Source organism: Aquarana catesbeiana, linkage group LG09 (assembly GCF_042186555.1).
Source record: "Aquarana catesbeiana isolate 2022-GZ linkage group LG09, ASM4218655v1, whole genome shotgun sequence".
NCBI lineage: Eukaryota > Metazoa > Chordata > Amphibia > Anura > Ranidae > Aquarana > Aquarana catesbeiana.
In genome coordinates this window covers 70160270-70187247 of record NC_133332.1, presented here as the reverse complement: position 1 = coordinate 70187247, position 26978 = coordinate 70160270, and the positions used below count along the sequence as shown (strand labels likewise).

General features: G+C 43.7%; 1 protein-coding gene across 1 annotated transcript; it reads left to right on the top strand.

The window, feature by feature from the left end:
• Nucleotides 1-639: 639 nt before the first annotated feature.
• On the top strand, nucleotides 640-26835 carry CCER2 (coiled-coil glutamate rich protein 2). The gene is made up of 6 exons (XM_073598761.1): nucleotides 640-869; nucleotides 1857-1903; nucleotides 5081-5174; nucleotides 11661-11729; nucleotides 14077-14840; nucleotides 26574-26835. Exons 1-6 carry the CDS (start codon nucleotides 824-826, stop codon nucleotides 26646-26648), a joined length of 1095 nt encoding a protein of 364 aa, XP_073454862.1. The 5' UTR covers nucleotides 640-823; the 3' UTR covers nucleotides 26649-26835.
• The last annotated feature ends 143 nt before the right edge of the window (nucleotides 26836-26978 follow it).

Here is a 26978-nt window from a genome sequence, read left to right as displayed (position 1 = left end):
TTCACTAAGGTTCTCTAACAAACCTCTGAGGGCTTCATAGAGATTGTACTGAGATTAAATTACACACAGGTGGACTCTATTTACTAATTAGGTGACTTCTGAAGGCAATTGGGTCTACTAGATTTTAATTAGGGGTATCAGAGTAAAGGGGGCTGAATAGAAATGCACACCACACTTTTCAGATATTTATTTAAAAAAAAAAAAAATTGAAAAACCATTTATCCTTTTCCTGCCACTTCACAATTATGTGCCACTTTGTGTTGGTCTATCACATAAAATCACAACAAAATACATTTATGTTTTTGGTTGTAACATGACAAAATGTGAAAAATTTCAAGTGGTATGAATACTTTTTCAAGGCACTGTACATTGGGATGTTTTTGCTCATTTTTGTTTTTTTTTTTTTTACAGGTTTGAAGCACTCTCAGTGAGAAGAGATTGTGACCCAATCACAGGAGAAAAGATAGCTGATCATTAGTGTGCAGTGCATGCAAAGATGTTAAAAGAGAGAGAAGGATTGGGGATTAGGATGACACTGCTGAGCTGTGCTGCACAGATCCATCTGCAGGAGAGGGGGGTTGTCCATACAGGTGAACAGCAGACTGCTAATCGGTGGGACACAGTCACCTGCAGCAGATGGGGAAGAGGGGGGGGGGGGGGGGGGTCACATGATCACACTGCCTGTGCACTGTGCCAGCTATATAATCTGCAGCAATACACAGAGTGTGCAAACTCTGGTCCAGCCTGAGGCTCAGGCTCTCTGCATCCTTCTTGTCATCACTGCCTGCAGCTTCTGGGCCGAGGGATTCTTTGCACATCCAGGATGGGTCCTGTGAAATGTTTATTGCTGGCAGCTGTCTGCATTCAAGGTAAGAACCTTAGCCGCAGAAAAGGTTCACTGCTATGCTTTATTAGATTAGAATATTCCAGAAACAATATTAATTAAAGGTATGAATATTTGCTACATCAGCGATAATGCATGCATGGTCATTTCAAGCAAATCCCAATTCTCATTGGTGATTAGTGATGTGCTTATCTCTCTGTGTATGTTATTACATGCATGATGGACCCCTTATGTCCATATATCTTTGAGGATAATTTGTTGATCACAATAATTGCCATTAAACAAGAACCAGATACCTGACTTCTGTTGTGCCAGCATGCCTTTTCCCCCTAGGACATTGTTTCTTTAAAAAAGCCAATACGGTACTCTTGCAGATGGCCAAATTGAGTGTTGGTCACTCACCATTGGTGTCTTTTGACCAGATCTGCTTAATAGAAGGTAACTTTAAGAAATACCAAGCTGCCATCTAACTTATTTGTTAAGGAGAAGCAAGGAAGGTACCCATAGAAACCAACCAGCCTTCAGTTTACTGCAATCAGACCAATTTAAAATAAATTCTGATTCTTTGGGTGGACTGAACCTCAAAATGAGTCTTGATCTAAACCATGATCACCAACCAATATTTGTAATGGTGAGCATAGGTCACTCATTTTGTATACTGACACTACAGAAAATCCAGAATAGTGCAGAATATATCTGGACTCCATAGGTTTTCCTAAATTAATAGGATGATCAGGATTATTTAGGCTATATAGCTGTAAATTGATTGACAGTAGTCTACCAGCGCCCACCAGCTCTTTTGACAGACAATTATGAAGTGGACAGATGGACACCATGAATGTATAGTTAGCTACTTATGTATGTACTGTATGTATGTATGTGTGTGTGTGTGTATATATATATATATATATATATATATATATATATATAATTATATATATATATATATAGTCCTGATTATGTACCAGTCTTCTGCCTTCCTGAAAATATTTATTGATCTTCTCCTACTCAGTTTCCTCCATGCCCTTGTCCACTCAGCTTTCTGAGGAAGAAGAGAAGGTAAGAGATCTTCTGAATATAAATGGACTTCTGTTATCTTGATAACATATTGTGAAAAAGTGCCCGACTGTGTGTTGTACAAGTGTAGCATGGCGGCTGTATAGCCAGAACTGGGATTCTGGGTTCAATTCCCAAGGGGACACTATTTACCTATATAGCTTATGGCATCTGTGTTTTTTTTTTTCTTTATTATTAATATACACGATTTATATAGCGCCAACAGTTTGCGCAGCGCTTTACAGCATGAGGGCAGACAGTATAGTTACAATGCAATTTAATACAGTAGGAATTAGAGGACCCTGCTCATTAGAGCTTACAAGCTAGGAGGAAGGGTCAAGTGGTACAAAAGGTAATAACTGTGGGGGATGAGCTGATGGAGGAAATAAATGTACAGTTGTTAGGTGGGGACCAGATAGGCTTCTTTGAAAAGATGAGTTTTCAGGGATTGTCTAAAAGTGGACAGAAGCTCATTCGTTAGGGAAGTGGCATATCTTAGAGAGGTTGACCAGGCAAGCTTTGGACAGTGATTGGATGTGGGGCCAAAAGTACAGTTCAGAGTCCAGGATTACACCTAGGACCTTGGCATGCGGGAATGGGTTAATTGAGAAATCAGGGGAAGGGGCACATGGGGCAGAAAATAGTATGAGCTCAGTTTTGGCTAGACTGAATTGAGGAGTGGTGTGACATCCAGGCTGATATGTCAGTCAGTAAATTAATGATGCGTGAGGACACTGATGGAGTGAGCTGAGGAGAGTAGAGAGATAAATTTGGGTGTCATCAGCTTAGAATTGGTATTGAAAGCCATAGGAGGCAATCAACTGACCCAGGGAGGAGTTGTAGATTGAGAATAGCAGAGGTACAATAATAGAACCTTGGGGGACCCCAATGGAGAAAGGAAGAGGAGAGGAGGAAGTAGAATTGCAAGTGACACTGAAGGTGTGGTGGGATAGGTAGGGTTAGAACCAGCGAAGAGTACAGTCAGGGAGACCAAAGGAGTGGAGTTTTTTGAGGAGGAGGGGGTGCTCCACTGTGTCAAAGGCAGCAGAGTGGTCCAGAAGTAGGAGTACAGAATAGCGTCCATTGGTTTTTACCGTTGGTAGGTTGATTGTGAGTTTAAGGAAAGCAGATTCTGTGGATTGTTGAGGGCGAAATCTGGACTAAAGGGGATCAAGAAGTTTGTTCTCAGTCAGATGGTCACTCATTCGGTTGTAATGGTTGTTTTCTTCCAAGTGTTCCAAAGATTTCTTTAATAAATTGCTTTTTAATTGTCATTAAGTTGGTGCACTAGAATTTTTTTACTAGATATATTACTGTGTTGATTTATTTGGGTGCATGGAATATTCAACATGTGTTATCGGCATTAGTATTAATTTAGGATTAATTAATTTAGGATGCTTTATTATGATTAAAATTAAATAAACAAGAAGTGCAGCAAGATCTTCTTTCTTGTATAGATTCTGTTGACTACATGAAGTATTTTTGAAATGTTTTTGAACTATAACTAAAGAAATTACATTGAAATAAATGCATGTGAAAAATTATGACAGTAGCCAACTGCTAGTACAAAGCTGGTGGACTATTTCTGATAAAATGGGCAATTTATGTGGTAATGTGGAATCAACACTATTCCTCTGATCATCAGGATGAGCTTAAAAATGCAGATTTAGAGATGGCTTATAGGTGTTGAACTAGACTTGATCCTTAAAGCCCAAGTTAACTGAATCAACTGAATATATTTCAGGATATATAAAACAAAGTCTTATGACTCTAAAACTTTTTTTTTAAATTACCGTAAATGTATTTATCAGATTCACAGTTCATTCTTTTTGAAAGCAGCCACAGCCCAAGCAGAAAGCCTTCCCCTGCCAGCATGCTGTAGAGAAGGACCCATGCTCTCTTTGTGGAAGCAGTCTTTCTGCAGCAGTACAACACACGACCCTGCTGGGTCAGAGCTAGTGCTCTCCAATCAGCAGCGAGCATGAGCTTTGCTGATTGTAGATCTCTAACACTGACTCAGCAGGGGACATGATGGACCTCTGCTGAGGGACAACTGCTTACACACAAAAAGCAGGGATCCTTCTGGCAGGGGGACTGTAGGCTGTTGCTGTTTTCTGAAGAAACTGTAAGGGGAAATTCACACAGTCACAGAGGCTCATACAGTACGCAAGAGCCATTTGTTTATGTTTCCGGAGCAGGGTGGAGCTGTGTGCAGGCAACCTACGCTAGTCAATGATGATACAGCTACTATACAGGCATGCAGGGACAGGTGCGAGGCCCTGAACATACATTGTCTGCATTCAGGGCCTTGCATCCATTTCTGCACATCTGTTAAACTCAGATGTGCATGTGAGTCCATACAGCCACTGCCTGGGATTCTGTACATCCACTGCGTCTCCATTGACTAACATTGGCTGCCTGCATACAGCTCCACTCTGTTCAAGAAACATAAACAGATGGCTCCTGCATAGTGTATGGGCCTCTGAGCCCATGTACATGAGCCCTAAAGTCAAGATTCGAACCATGTATGGGTGGGCTGATCGATCAACTTGGGTGCAACCAGCCTGGTGGATTTTACATGCTGTTATAGCCGCTAGCAATAATCCCTCTGTTTTCCCGGTGGGGATGGATTCTCCTGCCCCCCTGCTGGGAGAACACAACATCTCCGCTGGAGGGATTCCCCAGTCAACACCCATGGTTGCAGGAATATTAGTTTTGATGCACCTGGAATGTTTGTATCCAATTTAACCTGAATTTTCAATTGGGCATTAATCTTTGCTGTTATTAAGGACAAAAATGCATAGGTAGAGTACCTTCATTGTATCTTTTTGTGCCTTTGAAGATTTTTCCATAGATACTCTGAGCATTGCTGGTCTTTCTGTTGGTTGGTACTAACACATAGGCTCATTTCACTAAAATATATTTTTTAATTTATAAGTTGCCATATTGATCATTATTTTCAGGGACAAGAGTCAATGAGGGGAGAAAAGAATATTCACAGGGCTAAAAATAGCCAGCTGTTATAGCAAACAATGTATGCAGTATAGATTATGGAATATGTGCATAAAGAGGTGTGATTGTTTGTTTGTAGGGGTTTGGCTGACCAAGCTGATGTATAGCAGGGTTAAGTGGTATATTGCTATCTTTTGGCTATGGAATAATATTTCCCTGTATTTATAGGTCACAAGATGTATCATGGAGGTCCTAGCCGAGTCGTTGTCTAAACAGGGACCCGAGAGGGTCAGCAGTGGCTGCATCCGACTACTCAGGGAAGGTCATGTCTCCTTTTACTTCTCCTTGCCTTTCCACATCCAGTCACACAATGCTTCATTTACAATACCTATATTAAATGTTTATCAATAGTTTCACCCAAGATTCATACAACATCCACCTAGGATGCACACAATTTTCACCTGAGAAATGTTGAATTTTGGGTGAAAGTTGTGTAAATTTTGGGTGAAAATACTGATAAACAGAGTCCTTTATTTTGCCTGCATCAAGTCTCACATTTGTTTTCCCATATTGCCTAAGAAATATGAAAGGCAGGATTTGATTGATTTTGCGTTGATTATCAAGAGTTGTTCTTCTTTCGGCTGCTGTTCTTCAATGTCTCATCTTATCTTTGCATTCTTACTCCTAGACTTATAGGGCGTACACACGGTCGGACTTTGTTCGGACATTCCGACAACAAAATCCTAGGATTTTTTCCGACGGATGTTGGCTCAAACTTGTCTTGCATACACACGGTCACACAAAGTTGTCGGAAAATCCGATCGTTCTGAACGCGGTGACGTAAAACACGTACGTCGGGACTATAAACGGGGCAGTGGCCAATAGCTTTCATCTCTTTATTTATTCTGAGCATGCTTGGCACTTTGTCCGTCGGATTTGTGTACACACGATCGGAAATTCCGACAACGGATTTTGTTGTCGGAAAATTTTATCTCCTGCTCTCCAACTTTGTGTGTTGGAAAATCCGATGGAAAATGTCCGATGGAGCCCACACACGGTCGGAATTTCCGACAACACGCTCCGATCGGACATTTTCCATCGGAAAATCCGACCATGTGTACGGGGCATGAAAGTGTTACTAAACCCACAACAGTAAAATCAGTCTGTATATGCAATAAAGCATGTTTGTTATATTCACTGTGGAACCTAAGGGGTTAATCTTGTGCATTGTGTAAAAAAACTGATCTTGTCTTCTTTGATCCTCCCCTTCTTCCACAGTCCCCAATCCATCTCCTGACAGTACAGAGCTTTGGGGGCACTCTGCACATGCTCAGTTTATTGCTAGAGTGTTGTTTTTTTTTTTTTTCTGGAGGGTACATGTGATCAGCGCAGGGGCAATCAGCACTGTCCAGACAGAGGGACGGGGTTCTGCAACCTTATACAGTATATCACAAAAATGAGTACACCCCTCGCATTTTTGTAACTATTTTATGATATCTTTTTATGTGACAACACCGAATAAATGACACTTTGCTACAATGTAAAGTAGTGAGTGTACAGCTTGTGTAACCGTGTAAATTTGCTGTCCCCTCAAAATAACTTAAAATAACACAGCCATTAATGTCTAAACCGCTGGCAACTAGAGTGAGTACACCCCTAAGTGAAAATGTCCAAATTTGGCCCAATTAGCCATTTTCCCTCCTCGGTGTCATGTGACTCATTAGTGTTACAAGGTCTCAGGTGTGAATGGGAAGCAGGTGTGTTAAATTTGGTGTTATTGCTCTCACTCTCTCATACTGGTCACTGGAAGTTCAACATGGCACCTCATGGCAAAGAACTCTCTGAGGATCTGAAAAAAAGAATTGTTGCTCTACATAAAGATGGCCTAGGCTATAAGAAGATTACCAAGAACCTGAAACTGAGCTGCAGCACAGTGGCCAAGACCATACAGCGGTTTAACAGGACAGGTTCCATTTAGAACAGGCCTCACCATGGTCGACCAAAGAAGTTGAGTGCACGTGCTCAGCGTCATATACAGAGGTTGTCTTTGGGAAATAGACGTATGAATGCTGCCAGCATTGCTGCAGAAGTTGAAGGGGTTGGGGGGTCAGCCTGTCAGTGCTCAGACCATACACCGCACACTGCATCAAACTGGTCTGCATGGCTGTCATCCCAGAAGGAAGCCTGTTCTAAAGATGATGCACAAGAAAGCCTGCAAACAGTTTGCTGAATACAAGCAGACTAAGGATATGGATTACTGTAACCATGTCCTTTGGTCTGATGAGACCAAGATAAACGTATTTGGTTCAGATGGTGTCCAGCGTGTGTGGTGGCAACCAGGTGAGGAGTACAAAGGCAAGTGTGTCTTGCCTACAGTCAAGCATGGTGGTGGGAGTGTCATGGTCTGGGGCTGCATGAGTGCTGCCGGCACTGGGGAGCTACAGTTCATTGAGGGAACCATGAATGCCAACATGTGCTGTGATATACTGAAGAAGAGCATGATCCCCTCCCTTTGGAGACTGGGCTGCAGGGCAGTATTCCAACATGATATTGACCCCAAACACACCTCCAAGATGATCACTGCCTTGCTAAAGAAGCTGAGGGTAAAGTTGATGGACTGGCCTAGCATGTCTCCAGACCTAAACCCTATTGAGCATCTGTGGGGCATCCTCAAATGGAAGGTGGAGGAGCGCAAAGTAAAGTACTCTAACATCCACCAGCTCCGTGATGTCGTCATGGAGGAGTGGAAGAGGACTCCAGTGGCAACCTGTGAAGCTCTGGTGAACTCCATGCCCAAGAGAGTTAAGGTAGTGCTGGGAAATAATGGTGGCCACACAAAATATTGACACTTTGGGCCCAATTTGGACATTTTCACTTAGGGGTGTACTCACTTTTGTTGCCAGCGGTTTAGACATTAATGGCTGTGTGTTGCGTTTTTTACACTGTTATACAAGCTGTACACTCACCACTTTACATTGTAGCAAAGTGTCATTTCTTTAATGTTGTCACATGAAAATATATTAAATATTTTCAAAAATGTGAGGGGTATACTCACTTTTGTGAGATACTGTAGGATACGACTGCTGTATATCGCTGATGAGAAAAGGTATTTAGCAGTATATATTTGTTAAACAATTGCATTTCCATGTTCTGTGTACTGTGGGAGACCAGATATAGTGAATGCAGGGTCCTGGGTTTAGTAACACTTTAATGTAACATAGCATGCTAAAGACACATAGGTGACAATCTCCAAAACTGTGAGATGGAGAAGAATTATGTCAGAGATATCTCACTGCTGGAGTATCCAAACCATACAAGAAGAAAGGGGCTGACTTACTCCACCAGACTTCAGCTATAATTAAAATATCACTTTTGGCCATACTGACTTATTAGGAAAAGCAATGTTAAGCAGTAACTTATAGCATACAGTTACTGTAGTTTGAAGCTGCAAAAAAACGAAGACAAGCTATTGCTTATTGTTTGTTATGGGTTACTGCACTTTGCAAATGTTCCTTGACCTACTGCAGATCCCAGTATACCTGAGTCTCATTACAAAGAGATGACATCAAAAGTCTATAGGAACAGATGATGTCATGAGAAAATACTCATGGAGCACAATGTTAATGTTGGTCACAGAAGGGGACAGTAATCAGTGTTGAACAATAATACACCATTTGGCCTTATTCTATATGGAGTTTTATTCTTAATTGCTAATTCTCATGCAGTACCCCCAAGCAACAAACCAAAATGTACCTTGTTCTGGTCTCACATCTGGCGATGTCTATCGTTACCAGTCTGATTCAAACCATTTCTGGAAAAGCACAGCTGGCAAAAGAAAACTTGATGCTGACTCTTTTCTACAAGGCTGTACAGACTATCTGAGGTGTGTTTTGTTGAGACACAAAGCTCAGTTCTTTGCTCACTAATATCCAGGGCTTTTTTGTCAGCGGGGACGTCGGGGAACACCGTTCCGGCACTGAATGTATGTAATGGCAAGAGGTGCTGGAGGGTCTATTGATGCTGCCTGCAGGGGGAGGTAATGTCACTGGTGGGAAACAATTTTGGCATAGGGTTCTATTGTTGCTGGGGAAGTCTTTTGTTGCTGGAGGGGATCTTCTGCTGCTGGGGGGTTATTTGTTGCTGGGAGGGATCTGTTATTGAGGGAGGGGTCTATTGATGCTGGCTGTTGGGAGATCTATTGTTGTGGGGTGGGGGATGGGATATTGCTGGATCTTTTGTTGCTGGGGTGGTATTTTCTTGCGCAGGGTCCTTTGCTGGGGAGAGTCTATTGTTTTGTCGGGGATCTATTGTTGCTGGCTGCAGGTGATCTATTTTACTGCTTTCCTTGTCATCTTTTGTCATTTATAAAGGAAAAAAAAACTGCGCTGTGAACAAATAACACCTAAAAAGCAGCAACTCTGCTGTGAGATATACAGAAAAAAAAGATAGTATTGGAAGTAGAACTGCGCTCTCTCAACTAATATGTAGCAATGAGTAACAGATAAGGAACCCTTGTGCTATTATCATAAAAAACAATGATAAGTCGTAGCATAAGCAGTATTGATAAACCACTTAATGCTCATGTCATATGAACCAGTGATATCAAATCATGCAATGATCTTATTAGTCCACAGAAACCGGTATAGGCTTGAAAAATCCTTAACGGGTAGCATATGATGGTATCAAGTCACCCGTACGGACAAAAGGTACAAATAGTCATTGAATAGGAATCCTCCTCGTAATGTTAGCAAATCATACTGACAAACAAAGTGATTATCCACCACCACATGAATGTCACACTTACCGGCTTGCACAAGCTGAATCACTGGTGGCCAGGGGCGTTGCTAGGTCTACAAAAGACCTGGGGATAGAGCCCATAGAGCAGCGTAGTAAAGAAAGTAAAGAAAGTCATACGCTTGGACGAGCATACACATGTATATACAGTAATATATGTGTATATATATATCCACAGAGAGCCCCCCACTTACATCAGGGTCCCCAGAGAGCCCCCTTACATCAGGGTCCCCAGAGAGCCCCCCTTATATCAGGTTCCCCAGAGAGCCTCCTCCTTACATCAGAGTCCTCAGAGAGCCTCCCCCTTTTATCAGGGTACCCAGAGGGCCCCCCACTTACAACAGGGTTCCCAGAGAGCCCCCCTTACATTAGGGTCCCCAGAGAGCCTCTCCCTTGCATCAGGGTCCCCAGAGAGCCGCCCACTTACATAAGGATCCCCAGAGAGCCTCCCCTCCCCTTGGGGACCCCTGCAGAGACTCGGGGCTATTGGCCCTAGATTCAGGGCTATAGCCCCAAAAGCCACCCCCTAGTGACGCCCCTGCTGGTGGCTAAGACCCCTTTCACACTGGAGGCGTTTTTCAGGCGCTTTAGCGCTAAAAATAGCGCCTGAAAAATGCCTCATCTGCAATCCCTCGGGCTTTCACACTGGGGCGCTGCGCTGGCAGGATGTCAAAAAAAGTCCTGCAAGCAGCTTCTTTGAGGCGCTTTAGGAGCGGTGTATGCATTGCTCCTAAAGCGCCCCTGCCCATTGAAATCAATGAGCGGTGCTTTGTGGGCGCTTTTAACCCTTTATTCGACTGCTAGCGAGGGTTAAAAGCGCACTGCTAGCGGCCGAAAAGTGCATCTAAAACGACGGTAAAGCGCCGCTAGTTCTAGTGGTGCTTTATCGCCGACGCCCCCGCACTGTCAGTGTGAAAGGGCACTAATACCCAGCCAGGGCCTTTTCCTCCAGGGAAGGCAAGCAGATGGCGAATCGAACCAGTTGAGCTTTTACAACACATGGGTTAAACGGATGATCATATCCTTCCATTGGGTTCAAGGGTCCTCACCTAGACACCGTATTCATTCCAATCCAAAAAAAAAGAGATACTCGCCATAGTGTAAAACCAAACTTTACATTTAATAGGTAAAAAGTGATGCACTTACATCAAAAATGGCTAGCTTTTTACAAAAATTGTGCTTGTACATTCCATTTTTGATGTAAGTGCATCACTTTGTACCTATTAAATGTGAAGTTTGGTTTTACACTATGGCGAGTATCTCTTTTTTCGGATTGCCATGAATGCCATGAATACGGTGTGAGGACCCTTGAACCAGTGGAAGGATATGATCATCTGCTTTGCCCATGTGTTGTGAAAGCTCATCTGGTTCAACTTTTGCCATCTGCTTGCCATCCCTGGAGGAAAAGACCCTGGCTGGGTATGAGCCACAAGCGATTCAGCTTGTGCAAGCTGGTAAGTGTGACATTCATGTGGTGGTGGATAATCACTTTGTTTGCCAGTGTGATTTTCTAACATCACAAGGAGGATTCCTATTCAATGACGATTTGTACCTTTTGCCCGTACGGGTGACTTGATGCCATCATATGCTACCTGTTAAGGATTTTTCTAGCCTATACCGGTTTCTGTGGACTAATAAGATCATCACATGATTCAATATTACTGGTTCATATGACATGAGCCTTACGTGGTTTATCAATACTGCTTCTGCTACCACTTATTGGTTTTTATGATAATAGCACAAGGGTTCGTTATCTGTTACTCATTGCTACATATTAGTTTAGAGAGCGCAGCTCTATTTCCAATACTATCTTTTGTAATTTGTATGTTACCATCAGCACCACAAAAGGATACTCTAAAAGGGATGGTACTGGGAAGTGAGTAGGGGGTGGAAACAAGGGACCGTTCTTGAAGGCCAGTGAGGGACGGAGACAGGAGGTGACTCAGGGGAAATTCCTGCACCTATTCTCTGAGAAAAAAAACCCTGCTAATACCTACATTATTGGGTTTTACAGATGAAAGACTAATCTCCATTCTGCGTCATCAACATCTCCTGAAAGAACTGGAGGACCTGAGCCATCGAGGTAAAGTGAACAGCTTTGGAGGATTTATCCCTTGGGGATTGAGGTCTAACCTTGAGGAGTTAAGGAGGCTGTAATGGCCAGAAGGATTCTTGCCCATGGCAATACAATTGAATTTTAATTTTGCCTTTTTCTCAGGAAGCACACGGTAGACACAAAACATAACAAGAATATATTTTATATCATTTTTGTCACCAGGTATCAGCCGAGGAATCCACATGTGCAGTAAAACAGAGGCATATTGGCTTCTAAAATATGAAACCACAATAACAGGATGTAGTCTATACAACTACTGCAGGACCCAACATTAGTGACAGATGCAAGTCTGTGTTCTACACATCAGAGGAAAGGAAATTTGGCACATTCAGGAGCTTAAATAGCCTTGTACACTGCAGTGACACAGATTATCCCTAAAGAGTTTCTCCTAGGCTTGCTAGCATGCAGTCAACCAGTTGTTTTGCTCGGCACACATGCATCTCCTCTACCTAACACCACCAGCTGAGTGTCCTCCTTTAATAACCTCCGAGTCTCCTGCCCTTGGTGACATTACCCAATCAAGGTGCAAGGTTTTGCTGTGCTAGAAGGAATTTTCCCTTGTCACTTTGCTAAACCTAAATATATGGGGGACCCTAACAAGCCTGGGCAAGATCAATAAAGCCCAAGCTTTAACACTCAATAGTTAATACTGAGAGTACAAATCACCATATACTGTTTTTTGTAAACTTTAAGCATTGAAGATGTGCTGTACTGTTAGACTGCATTCACACCTGAGTGTTTTCAGCTCGTAAAACGCCCAACAAGCAAATTCCCATTCATTTCAATGGCATCTGTTCACATCTAAACGTTTTGTTACCTAAAGCAAAACGCCTGAAAAAAACGCCCTAAGTTCAAAAAAGAACATGAGCTTCTTTGGCAGATTACAGGCATTTTTCTGCCTTTTACATTGGTGACCTGAACAAAATGGTGGCAAAAACCCGGCAAAATCGCGACTTTGAAAAAGGTATGAATACAGCCTGAAAGTGATTGTAAATGATCACCTTGTAAAACAACCCATTCAGCTTAAAATAGAAATGAAAGGCAAAACCTTTGTGTATAGATTTAAATTTATTGTTTATTTATTTTTTTATAAATACCTTTTTTTCCCCCTTTTTTTATAAGTAATCACATTCCCTCTGTCCTCAGCTGCATAAGAGCTGGTGGGAGGAGAAGTAACAGCACACTAAGCTTCCCAGTGAAAAGCTGTGTGTGTGTGCGTGTGCAAGTTTAATCATTGGAGGAGAGGAGGCTGAGTCCCCAGCACAGCCAGAACGCTGACCACACTATGCTCTCCTGCTTAGTGCGGTCAGTTATTAGGGAAGCATGGGGACTGGTAGAATCACCAGGGATTTCACACAAAGGAAGCAATACAAAGAAAACAGGAGACTTTCTCATACAAGTACATGGTACAGCAGGCACATATCAGTAATATGAAATGATGGGGTAACAAACACTTTTTTTTATATTGTGGTTTTAAATTTATGTACATTTTCTTTTGGTGTTTTTTAATATGTTGCAGACTATTGTCCCTTTTAAGAAACTATATTAATAAGTATTGTGAATTTTTATTGATTGTTTGTATTCTTGGTGCCAATTAAAAATCTCAGGCCAAAAATTCACCTTTTTGATATGGCTATATAGGGATGAGGCACCTTGAAACTACTTTGGGTCTAATTAAGACAATCCATTATCTATGACCATACATCTATGAAAGTATTTGTTATGTTACTCATTTAGAAGACTGCCTTGTTTACTATCGCCCATGTATTATTTACCCCCTGGCAGTAGTGCCAATCTCTTGACCATGACTACATAATATCTACCCTCTTTTCAACATTTCTGGTCTCTCTGTTCAAAGCTATGATGTATAACTGACTGCAACATTCTTCATGTTAATATAAACCTTTCAAGTTCCCCATTTAATGGTAAACCTCAAGCACCTTGCAGTGCATAAATGTACTTGTACCTTGGCTCCTTGGAACAGACATTGTTTTTTTCCAGTATGCAGACAGTCAATAGAATCCAGGGTCTTCCGCAGACACAAAGAAAGGAATTTGAAGACAAGCCTGGGTACCATCTGCACTTCACCAGTAATGTTATTTTTGTCAACTTGTGGGCATGGCAGGTTCAATTTAATATTCTTTCTACTTCTCCTACTTCTAACAATGATACAATTTAGGGTATTTCAGATTTTATTTTTCACTTGCATAGAGTACCAAAATGTTATTATATGGTACAGTAATGGTGTTGTCTAAAATCCATGATCTCAGCTGTGACACTTGCCTATGTTTTCCTGTGTTTATGCTACCTTTAGAAAAGTCACAGCAGCATGGAGTACAGGAAAGCAGTGAAGAAGAAGAAGAACTTAGAAAGAGAACCAATGAGAGTCCTGTACCTGCTCCTAAAAGAGACACGCAATCAAAAAGGGGAACAGAAAATGAAGAATCAAAAGAGTTTGAAAAGATCGAAAAAGTGGAGGTTAAACAGAAAGAGCATGGTGCATCAGCTGAGGAGAAAGCCCATGAGCTGCTGGAGGAAGAGGAGGACAAAAGAAGCCCTGCTGTAAAGAGAGATGATAGTCAAGGAAAAAGATCTGGAGATGTGGCCAGGGATGCTGCAGCCACCAAGAGAAGGGACATGGAGAAAAAAAATATTGGTGATGAGAGTGAGGAAGATAGCTCAGAGGAGGAGCATGGCAGAGGATACCATGAGAACAACAAAGGGTGGTACCACAGGGACCATGATGAATGGGAGAAAAGAAAAAGAGGATCCCAAAGAAGAATGGCAGAGGACCCCAGCCAAGAAGAAACAGCCCAGTTTGAGACTGAAGACAGACGCCTGAAATATTTAAACTCCAAGAATCACATGCATGGGTATTCTCATGAAGAGAAGAGACACATCCACCACCCAGAAGAAGGAGACATGGACAGGGAGAGGAAATACTATGGACCAGAAGAAGATGATATAGGGAGGGAGAGACACCATCACAATGGTAGACCTGGAAATCATGAACAAAGAGAAGAGGAAGAAGAGAGGGAGCTGGAGGAAATCGAAGAACGAGAGGAGCATAGAGCTGAGGTGAGACAGTGAGAACACTAGTCAACAATAGTGGGTGAAAAGTATTTAAAGCTTATCTCAAGCTAGCCCCTCTCCCCCATCAAGGTTTACTACCTCCTTCGCCATCTAATTGCCTAACTACATAAAAATGTATTAATTCCCAGGTTACGCCATGTTCCAAGCTTGCCATTTTCTGGGCTACAGATGTTCAATCCAATCTGTGGCCATGTTGCTGCTTAGATGACATATACCCTTCTCATTTAATTAATAAGAAAGGGGGGGGGGGGGGCACTTTTTCCCATTTACTTTTGCCCTTTGCTTTGAAAAACAGAGCTGTCTTAACTGTTCTTCCTCTGCTAGTTGCCTGGTTCTCATAGTGACCTTCTGATTTTAATACTTTCTCAGCCACTGACCAGAAACAAATGTTCATATCAGAATCAGGTCCTACAAGTGCAAAAGGGGCCCAAGTCAGAAGTCATTATCTGCATACCTGTTCTAGATTAGTGACGCAAAGCACTGAATCAAGAGGGACGGGATAAAATCCAGACAGCTACCACTTTCAGAATAAGAATTCACTCTCTGCTTTTCCTTCTCACCCTTAAAATGTATCTAAACCCAAAAACAAAATTGTAATATATTGCATCTAAACAGTCCTTAAATGTGGTGGCAGCATTATACCGCGTACACCCGGTCGGAATTTCTGTCAGAAAATGTCCGATGGGAGCTTTTCATCGTATATTCCGACCGTGTGTATGCCCCATCGGACTTTTGCCATCGAAAATTCAGATGGACTTAGATCGAGAACATGTTCTATATTTTTCAGACGGAACAAATTACTATCGGAAAAACGTTCGTCTGTATGCTGTTCCGACGAGATTAGCAGAAGGAGCCCAAAGGGTGGCGCACTGGCTATTGAACTTCCTTTTTCTAGTGCCGTCGTACGTGTTGTACGTCACTGCGCTCTTGACGGTCAGAATTTGATCTGAACGTGTGTATGCAAGACAGCTTGAGCAGAATTCCGTTGGAAAAACCTTCAGAGTTTATTCTGACGGCAAAACCGGTCGTGTGTACAGGGCATTAGTTTTCTTATTGATCAGGCTTTTCTTAATTTATTTTTACCTGCTGATCCTGCTAGTAACACAGTTTCTGTTCTAGTGTGACTACACTCACTCACTGTACTGTATCTATGGACGAGCAGTGTTATTATCTTAGACTGCTCTTCTGATTTGGACTACAAACATCTCCCCTCTCCTTACCTTATGTTGTGTTTCACAGAACAGAGTTGGGAAGGCTGATAACATAGTTTGAGATTTCAGTTCGGTGAACGGGAAGTTGCAAGGACACTGAGTTTCTGGCAGGATCTACAGATATTTCTCTGTACTTGCAGAAAATCTACTTTGCCTGAAGAAAACATCTAAGCGCTGGTCATCCGCAATAAATCCAAATTTATTTTTGGGTTTGGATATACTTTAAACCAACCTGAAGTGAAAAAATACTTTCCTTTTTTTGGTGGTGACACCAACTCCAATATGCTAAGAAGAATGGGCTTGAGCGTGTTTGGATCGAACCTGTTAGGAAGCCGAGACTGCACACTGCCAATCATAGGCAGCGTGTGTATGTGCAGCTGCTGGTCGGGAAATGCCTCACTGATTATGATTGACAGTGTGCAGTGACAGCTTCCTAGGCGGGTTCAATCCGAACACGCCCGAGCCCATCACTACTAATAAGTCTGTTTTCATTGAAAGCACCCTGGGTGCCTGAAACTACTGGCATTAAAAGATAGTCATATAAAACAATCACAATTGTGTCCTTCCATTTGTTAACTTTGAACGGACTTTAACTGATTAAAGTAGAACTATGACCTGTTATTAAAAAGTATGTGCTGCGGCAATTATAAGTGCATATGCATTTGCAGTTTTCTTCTTTTAGCCCTACTTTAACCACTTAAGGACCAGAAGATTTCCCACCTTAATGACCAGGTCATTTTTTGCGATACGGCACTGCGCCGCTTTAACTGACAATTAGGTGGTCGTGCGATGCTGTACCCAAACAAATATTGACGTCCTTTATTTCCCACAAATAGAGCTTTCTTTTGGTGGTTTTTATTATTTGCGCTATAAACAAAGAAAGACGGACAATTTTGATAAAAAAACAATATTTTTTACTTTTTGCTATAATAAATATCCAAAAAAATTAAATTTCTTCATCAGTTTAGGCCCATATGTATTCTTATACATATTTTTGGTAAAACAATAGCAAAAAGCGTATATTGATAGGGTTTGCGCAAAAGTTATAACGTCTACAAAATAAGGGATAGATTTATGGCATTTTTATTATAAATTTTTTGTTTTCACTAGTATTGGCGGTGATCAGCAATTTTTAGCAGGACTGCGACATTGCACCAGACAGATCGAACACTTTTGACTTTTTTGGGACCATTGACATATATACAGCGATCAAAGCTAAAAATAGATACTCATTACTGTATGAATGACACTTGCAGGGAAGGGGTTAACACTAGTGGCGATCAAGGGGTTAAATGTGTTCCCTGGGAGGTGTTTCTAACTGTGGGGGGAGGGGACTGACTGGAGGAGGAGAGAGATCGCTGTTCCTGATCACTAGGAACAGACAATTTCTCTCTACTCCCCTGTCAGAATGGGGATCTGTCTGTTTACATTGACAGATCCCCGTTCTGGCTCTCCGTGGAGCGATTGCGGGTGGCTGGCGGACATCACGGCCACGCGCATCAGCTCCCCCACTGTGCACCGGGCTGTAAAACGGACCCACGTACAGCTACAGCGATTTGCGGCAACAGGACGACCTGCCACTGTATAATGACGGTGGCTGGTCGGCAAGTGGTTAAAGTCCCACAAAAACGTGTTGATGCTGCCAGTGAAGTCCATCTAATGCAGCTTCCTGTGATGGTATTGCAACAATTCCACACTGCTTCTAAATTCAGACTGTGCCTTCTTGCATTACAGTGTCATGAAAAAATGTTGCTGGAAGTGTGGCTATAAGAATCGTCACTGCTGATTGACAAGCCTGGAGCTTGTCAATCAGCACCTGGCCACATCTAGTCCTGCCCACTGCTTTCTGGATTGACAGCACTGCCCCAGTTGCTGAAACCCTCTGAGCTGCTGAAACCCTCTGAGCTGCAGTGTCTCAGAGGGGGGGGCATGTGAGATACACAAAGGAAGGAAGATTTGGCCAACTCATGGAAGATAAAGAAAGTTTTTCTGTTTACTTTATGAGGCTTATGCATCACATAGTAACTGGATTTGGGACTTGGAATACCTATCCAGTCAATACCTATTCTGTGAATCTTTCCAAAAACTGTTAATTTTATGTCCAACTTAAAGGGGTGTTCCGGACGTTTTTTTTTTTTTTTTTTTTAAAGTAAGCAGCTACAAACACTGTAGCTGCTGACTTTTAATAAGGGCACTTACCTGTCCAGCTAGCCCGCGATGTCGACCCCTTAAGGCCGATCCGTCCATCGGATCGGCTGCTGGCGCCGCCATCCTAGCTAAGGGAAACAGGCAGTGGAGCCTTGCGGCTTCACTGCCAGTTTCCTACTGCGTATGCGCGAGTCGTGTGACGCTTTGTGAATGGCCCTGTTGTTTTCTGGGACACACACATGTCCCAGAAGGCAACAGGGCCGCTCGCTGAAGAGGAGGAAGTGCCACGGAATAGGAAGAGGCAGATTAGGAAGACTGCCTAGCAACAGGGGTTTCAGGTAAGTTAAAACATTTTTTTTTTTCAAATGTTTTTTTTTTTATTTTTTTAAGAATATTGATGCACTTTTTTTATTTTAGGGTGGCCCTCCACTTTAAGCCCTAGGCCAGTGATGGTGAACCTTGGCACCCCAGATGTTTTGGACCTATATTTCCCATGATGCTCATGCACTCTGCAGTGTAGTTGAGCATCATGAGAAATGTAGTTCCAAAACATCTAGGTGCCAAGGTTCGCCATCACTGCCCTAGGCTATGTCTCCTATCCAGGGTTGCCAACCTCTCGCAACTTGTTTTACTGACATGGAAAATTTACTGTGTGAGTACTATGGCCTTGATACTTAGCTTCATAGTGCACAAATTTTAACTTGACATGTCAAATTTGTTTACAAGCAGCAAAACATCACCTGTCAAACTTGCCAGTTGAGCGCAATGTGCCTATGCAGCAGCCACAAGCCAAATGCTTGGCTTGTGGTTGTGACACAGTATTTCAATACAAAATTCCCATTCAGCTGGGGAAAAAATACATTTAGGAGGCAGCAGTATTACACAGTGCAGGTTTCAGGGGTGCACTGCGTACAGAGTGCTGGGTTCAGGGACGCGCTGCGTACAGAGTGCTGGGTTCAGGGACGCGCTGCGTACAGAGTGCTGGGTTCAGGGACGCGCTGCGTACAGAGTGCTGGGTTCAGGGACGCGCTGCGTACAGAGTGCTGGGTTCAGGGACGCGCTGCGTACAGAGTGCTGGGTTCAGGGACGCGCTGCGTACAGAGTGCTGGGTTCAGGGACGCGCTGCGTACAGAGTGCTGGGTTCAGGGACGCGCTGGGTTCAGGGACGTGCTGCGTACAGAGTGCTGGGTTCAGGGACGCGCTGCGTACAGAGTGCTGGGTTCAGGGACGCGCTGCGTACAGAGTGCTGGGTTCAGGGACGCGCTGCGTACAGAGTGCTGGGTTCAGGGACGCGCTGCGTACAGAGTGCTGGGTTCAGGGACGCGCTGCGTACAGAGTGCTGGGTTCAGGGACGCGCTGCGTACAGAGTGCTGGGTTCAGGGACGCGCTGCGTACAGAGTGCTGGGTTCAGGGACGCGCTGGGTTCAGGGACGTGCTGCGTACAGAGTGCTGGGTTCAGGGACGCGCTGCGTACAGAGTGCTGGGTTCAGGGACGCGCTGCGTACAGAGTGCTGGGTTCAGGGACGCGCTGCGTACAGAGTGCTGGGTTCAGGGACGCGCTGCGTACAGAGTGCTGGGTTCAGGGACGCGCTGCGTACAGAGTGCTGGGTTCAGGGACGCGCTGCGTACAGAGTGCTGTGTTCAGGGACGCGCTGCGTACAGAGTGCTGGGTTCAAGGGACGCGCTGCGTACAGAGTGCTGGGTTCTGGGACATGTCGCATACAGAGTGCTGGGTTCAGGGACGTGCTGCATACAGAGTGCTGGGTTCAGGGACACGCTGCGTACAGAGTGCTGGGTTCAGGGACGCGTTGCGTACAGAGTGCTGGGTTCAGGGACGCGCTGCGTACAGAGTGCTGGGTTCAGGGACGCGCTGCGTACAGAGTGCTGGGTTCAGGGACGCGCTGCGTACAGAGTGCTGGGTTCAGGGACGCGCTGCGTACAGAGTGCTGGGTTCAGGGACGCGCTGCGTACAGAGTGCTGGGTTCAGGGACGCGCTGCGTACAGAGTGCTGGGTTCAGGGACGCGCTGCGTACAGAGTGCTGGGTTCAGGGACGCGCTGCGTACAGAGTGCTGGGTTCAGGGACGCGCTGCGTACAGAGTGCTGGGTTCAGGGACGCGCTGCGTACAGAGTGCTGGGTTCTGGGACATGTCGCATACAGAGTGCTGGGTTCAGGGACGTGCTGCATACAGAGTGCTGGGTTCAGGGACACGCTGCGTACAGAGTGCTGGGTTCAGGGACGCGTTGCGTACAGAGTGCTGGATTCAGGGGTGCGCTGCGTACAGAGTGCTGGGTTCAGGGGTGCGCTGCGTACAGAGTGCTGGGTTCAGGGGTGCGCTGCGTACAGAGTGCTGGGTTCAGGGGTGCGCTGCGTACAGAGTGCTGGGTTCAGGGGTGCGCTGCGTACAGAGTGCTGGGTTCAGGGGTGCGCGGCGTACAGAGTGCTGGGTTCAGGGGTGCGCTGCGTACAGAGTGCTGGGTTCAAGGGTGCGCTGCGTACAGAGTGCTGGGTTCAAGGGTGCGCTGCGTACAGAGTGCTGGGTTCAGGGGTGCGCTGCGTACAGAGTGCTGGGTTCAGGGGTGCGCTGCGTACAGAGTGCTGGGTTCAGGGGTGTGCAGCGTACAGGGTGCTGGTTTCAGGGGTGCGCTGTGTACAGGGTGCTGGGTTCAGGGATACACTGCATACAAAATGCAGGGTTCAGGGGTACCCCCCTTTCCCCTAAATTGCCCCCTCCCCCAGTACAGTGCTCTGCTCCCATCCCCAAATCCCCCTCCTTGACAGTACCTGATACCAGGATAACTTACGCAGGAGGAGAGTGTAGTGTAGCTGCAGGGCACATAGGGTCAGTGGGCACAGGCTTTAGCAGCTGTTGCCACCAGACAAGCACTGGGTTCCAACTACCTATCTATGCGGAGAGGCGGCAGGAAGAGCGCAGTTGAGATCAATCCGCAGCCGGAATTAGCAGAGCAGGATCCGCAAATGTGTCTGCCTGCTCTTTCCGCCACCGGCTCCAGCCTGCTTCTATTTAAAAATAATCCCAACTGGTACCAAACTCTGTCTAGATAAGTGGAAGCGGGTGCTGCATCAAGCTGTCAAGGGGTTCTTTCTGACACTTGCCGAGCCAACACTAACCTGCCTGAAAAAAAAAAATACAGATTTTTACTGGCATAAAACTTCTCTAACAGACTTTTACTGACAGCTGTAAAAAAAATCACTAATTTTTACAAACTGTCAGTAAATGTACTGATGGTTGGCAACCCTGCCTCTGATCTGTCACTGATGAAATTCTCCTTTAAAATGAGGCAGGGTGGTTATCAGTGATTACATAGTGCAATTGGACTTATCACTGGGGTATAAAACCTTAGATAAGTTTATATTGAACCAGAATTAGTAGCAAAGTGCATGCTACTCCCCTGTACACTATCTGCAGTTTTGGCATGTCTTAGATTTATTGCAGGATAGATTCTATGTATGTTTTAATTTTTTTCAGAATTTGTTTTAGTCAGACTTTATGGTGGTTCTTTAGGGAGTCCATTGGACTTTAGTAATTTGATATAACATCAGCAGCTATAAATGTTCTTATCATAAATACTGGGCTCTGTCAGGGCTCGTTAGGGCCCCTTTCACACTTGTGCGACTTTTCCTGCGACTTTGGACATCAGAGTTGCATGACAAGTTGTACCCCATGATTCTCAATGATAACTATTCATATCTGTGCGACTTCAAGTTGTCCTTGTACTACTTTGGTCCGACTTTGATGCGAGTTGAGGTCCATAGACCTCAAGTTTACACAGGCATTCCCTGAAATTGCGTCACAATCGCGGCAAAATCACGGCCGTAAAATTGCATGACTTTCAACTCACAGCAGTGTGACAGGGGCCTCAGGTAGAATTCTGTGTCTGTTCCTCTAAATAAGGCTCCGTTCACATCTCCCCTTTCCGAATCTGATTCCGATCCTGCCCGCGATTTGCAATAGCGGCAAATTGCGGGACGCCTGTGCGTTCTCAGTGCGTTGCCCGTCAATTTCAATAGTACCCCAAACGCTGTTAAAAACGCTCAAACAGAATCGTGGGTCGCCTGTCGCCCAAAAGAAGTACATGAGCTTCTTTTGGGCGACGGGCATCCCGCGATTTTACCGCGATTGTCGCCCTCATACGCCTAGATGTGAATGGAGCATTAAAGTTTACCTATTACTTGAACAAAGTTAAAGCAGCCATTATGTGGGACAGAGCAACCCATGTACAATGCAGAAATTTAACCCCTTCATGCCGACCGTATGCAAATATGCGGCTCCACTGGACTAAGCTCATTTCCGTGAGGCTGCATATTCACGTATCTCCCTTTGTGCTGGGAGCGTGCCGCACAGAGACCGGAGTTTCAGGGAGGTCCCCGGGCCCTGTACTAACAATCAGGACCCACATCTCCCAATTCTGGGTCACCTGATCGCTGTGATAGCCTCTGATTGGCTGTCACTATGAAGCCCGGCCCCTTTTTTTTTTCTCTGTGAATGGAGGAAAGAGATGCATCGTATCTCCACCTCTCTCTCTCTCCCCTTGCAGAAAAAAATAAAGTATGTGTAAGAAACTTTAAAAAAATAATAATCAAAAAATAAAATATAAAAATACAAAAAAATACCTAGATCTAGGTCAATGCCAGGGTTAGTGTTTGGGTCAAGGTCAGGGTCAGTGTTATTATTATTTTTTTGTATTAGTGTCAGTGTGTTATAGGTCGCATAAAAAAAAGCAAAAATGAAAATTATTGCTTTTGGGGTGTACTACGGGTACAAACAACCACTAACATACACTTACGTGGTATCGCTGCAAACATCAGGAGTAGGAGACTTTAATATGGGTTGTTCTTTGGTGGAAGGTTATGGTAGTAGCAAGAAATACACAGCTAAATTAAAAAAAAAAAGTTTTCCTTTTGATAATTAAAAAAAAACAAAAAAAAACAAAAAAAAACAGGAGATATCCATTATCATTTACCACTGAAAAAAAAACAAGGTATATTTCACCTGGATGCACAAAGTAGTTGTGATGATATATACGGTTTTCCTAACGCATATCAAAGTTTCAAAATTGTGCTTAGGCAGCCATTGAGATTTGTTTTTTACGCTTAGGTGCGAAGGCGTTAAAGTGATTGTAAAGGCAGAAGGTTTTTTATCTGAATGCATTCCATGCAATCAGATAAAAAAACCTTCTGTGTCCAGCAGCCCCCAATACTTACCTGAGCCCCATCACTATCCAGCGATGTTGCAGGGGAGACTCAACTGCCCGGGACTCTCCTACTCATCCAATGAGGAGAAAAAGGGATGCGGCCTAGCTAGGGCTCTGTGGGGGGCACTTGTCAGGAGGGAGGGGCCAGGAGAGCCGAAGAGGGACCCAAGAAGAGGAGAATCAGGGCTGCTCTATACAAAACTACTGCACAGAGCGGGTAAGTATAGACATGTTTGTTACTTTTAAGCAAAAAAAAAAAAAGGAGACTTTAGTATCATTTTAAAGTAGAAAACCAGCAACGGTAGACTCCATGTTTCTCATTTAAAGCCCAATTTAACTATTAGTTGAAATCAGCTAAAACAGCCACAACCTTGGACCCTTGCTTTCTATGGGGAAGCAGTCATCTCATTGCAGAGGTCTGACCCGCCCCCCCATTATTATATATATTGGTCTGACTCTGCAGGAAGGGGATTTGACCTCTGGAGAGAGACCCCCTACTTCCACAAAGAGAGTAAGGGTCCTTCTCTCAAACATGCTGGCAAGATCCCGGCACATTACTGGCGCTGTGGGACTGATACTGGCTCTTTATTTCATATTTTCTGGCAATGCTGTATGATCCAGCCCTTCTGGCATGAAGTAATGTGATTAATACAGAAGGTGGTGGATGTGTCCCTTCCGCTAGACCCCCTGCATTACCTTTTGGGCCTCCCTTTTTCTGGTATTTCCAAAAAAAATAATTATGTTGGTTATCAAACACACCTCCTCCATGGTCCAGATTCTTACAGCTGATAGCCGAGATACGAAGGATGGAACACTTGATGGCTTCTGTGCATGACAGCGTTCTTCAATTTAATAAAATATGGGATCCCTGGGACCAATCGGACTATGGTATACACCTACCAACCAGTACGTTCTAGAATACTACCCCGAGACCTGTGTTTGTATACAGGCCGGTATCCCCCTCTTCTCTTTTAAAAATACCCTAATCATACTTGTATACCATAACTTTGTTATTGTCTTTTATTTGATTTTTGTTCTGTTAATTGCCAATACCTATGAGCTAGGCATGTGCAATTCGCTTCGTTCCGAATTAGTTTTTTAACAAATTTCGACAAATTCGTAATTCGGAAATATCCAAATTAACGAAAACCTGTTTAACTAATTTTTCCAAATATTCGTAAATTCATACATTTGTTTAGATGCAGTATTCGTTATTTCGGATAATTCGTAACGTCGGATAAATTTGTGTTTGTTACGTTCACTGACAGCCAAATTTGAAAGGAAATTACAATACCTATAATTTAAGTGTTAGTTTGTTACTATTTCAGATTTTCAAATTTTCGGGTTTTTGGATTTTCAAATTTCGAATTTACAAATGTATGAATTTACGACTGTACGAATGAACGAACTTACGAATGTATGAATTTACGAATTGCAAATGAATGACCTGAAAAACGAAAAAAAAAAAAAAATAAACTAATGAAACGAAAATGAACACATTTTTTGGCTGTGCACATGTCTACTATGAGCTACTCTTATTTTCTGATATGACATATAGAGCACCCTTGTGCTCTGTATACATGGACATGTTTCATTTGTATCTTTATATGTTATGCTACGATTTAGATACCTATATGATCTGTAACAATGTTCTTTTCTTTTGAAAATAATCCAATAAAAATTACAATTTTTAAAAAAACATGCTGGCAAGAATCAGACTTTCCATCTCAGGCTGGGGTTGCTTTCTAAAGAAAACAAGCAGTAGGATTTGCATACCTTTTGTTTTTGTAGTTACCGGAATATATTTAGCTGATTCACAGCTGATCACGTGGTAAAGAGCCTACATCAGAGGCTCTTTACCAAGATTGGAGTTGCGGCGTTTCAGAGTGACACACCACAACACCGATTGCCATGTTGCGCGCCCCCGGCTTATCCTGCTGGACGTCATATGACGCTCGGTCAGGATAACAGAACCACCGCCCGGCTGTCATTCTGCTATAGGCCGGGCGGTAAGTGGTAAAGTATGTGATTTTTTTTTTTTTTAATCATACTCGCCTAGCCCCTGCAGGCACTAACTGTTGCCCGCCGACACTAACCCTGATAACTGAGTGATCAAACACCGCTGATCACCCAGTTCTCAGAGCTCCCTGTGCAGAGAGCTGGTGACTGTCAGTCACTGGCTCTTTGCTCTGCCCCCCCCCCCTCACTGGGGGTGGGACTGGCTGGCTCAGGCTCGCTGCTTGCGGAGAGGCTTAACCAGATGCTGGTCCAGGCATGTGGGCGGATGCCGACCATACAGTTGCCATCTTTCCCAAGCCTGGACCGGCTCTGTGACATCAGCAGACAGCACACTTAAGCCTGCTGAAAACGGGTTACAGGAGGGCAAAACGAAATGCACTCCTGTGAACCATAGAAGTACAGCCAAACAAGCTTTGGCTGTACTTCTCCTTTAGGATGTACAAGGCTCTGTTATTTGATATTGGTAGTTGACAGGGCAGCTACCATCAAACTAACACCCTGACTCCTCGGTTATGCTAAGTAAAGAGAGAAGGATAAATCCTTCATAAGTAAGCCTGCACAATTCTAATATGTTAAGAAATAATGTTAAAATTGCCACATAAGCACAATGGCAGCTAGCTCTCTTTATTATTCTGATCACACAGATCAAATACAGTAAGTGTGGCCAAATCAGTTAAATATTTGTCAGACTGCCACTTAGGTTGATTGGACCATACCACTGTATACATAAAAAAGTGCACATTTATAAAGCACAACACTGTGCACTACAAATGTGTTTAGCACTTTGCTTGCTTTGGTACTTCAAAAGCCCATTCAATTACATGAATAGAAAAAAGAGGGAAGGAGGAAAGACTAGGTACATGGCCTGTCCAAGTCATATGCCTGGCGCCTCCACCAATCAAGGAGTGTTTTCTCCAGCATTATGCAAAGAGCACCTCATAGGACAGCACAGCCTTCATTTTACGATTGGAACATAAAATGCAGGCACGGTATGGAGTAAGCATTGTGGTGTCCAGTGGAGAACACATAGCGATATCCACCCTCCATTATAAATAAAGGCCTTAGTAGGGTCTATGGCAGCTTTCAAACTAAATTTTTATAGCCTTGTCTTATTGTGCCTTTAAGGAGCGGGATATCAAAGAGGTGGAAGAAGAGTTGAGGAAGGCAGCAGAACGGTTGCAGGAAATCCACCGAGGCTGAGAAAAACAAGATGAAGGTTCAACCCTACGTCTTCCAGCCAATAATCTGCACATATCTTGAGCATTGTCTGATATCTCATGTACACGATTCCCTGGTATTCTTCTACACTGGCCTGTATGCCATTTATACAACAGCAGGCTGTATCTGTTGCTATTGTAAAATAAAGCTTTCTTGCACTGTTAGCATATTTACGAGGAATTCCACTATGTATTGTGTATATTTATACTAGCCTCATGGCAAATATATATATATGTATATGTATTACTGTATGGTTTCCTTTACCTCTTATTGTCTGGAATGTGACCACTTCTCAGCACATCAAAGATAGGC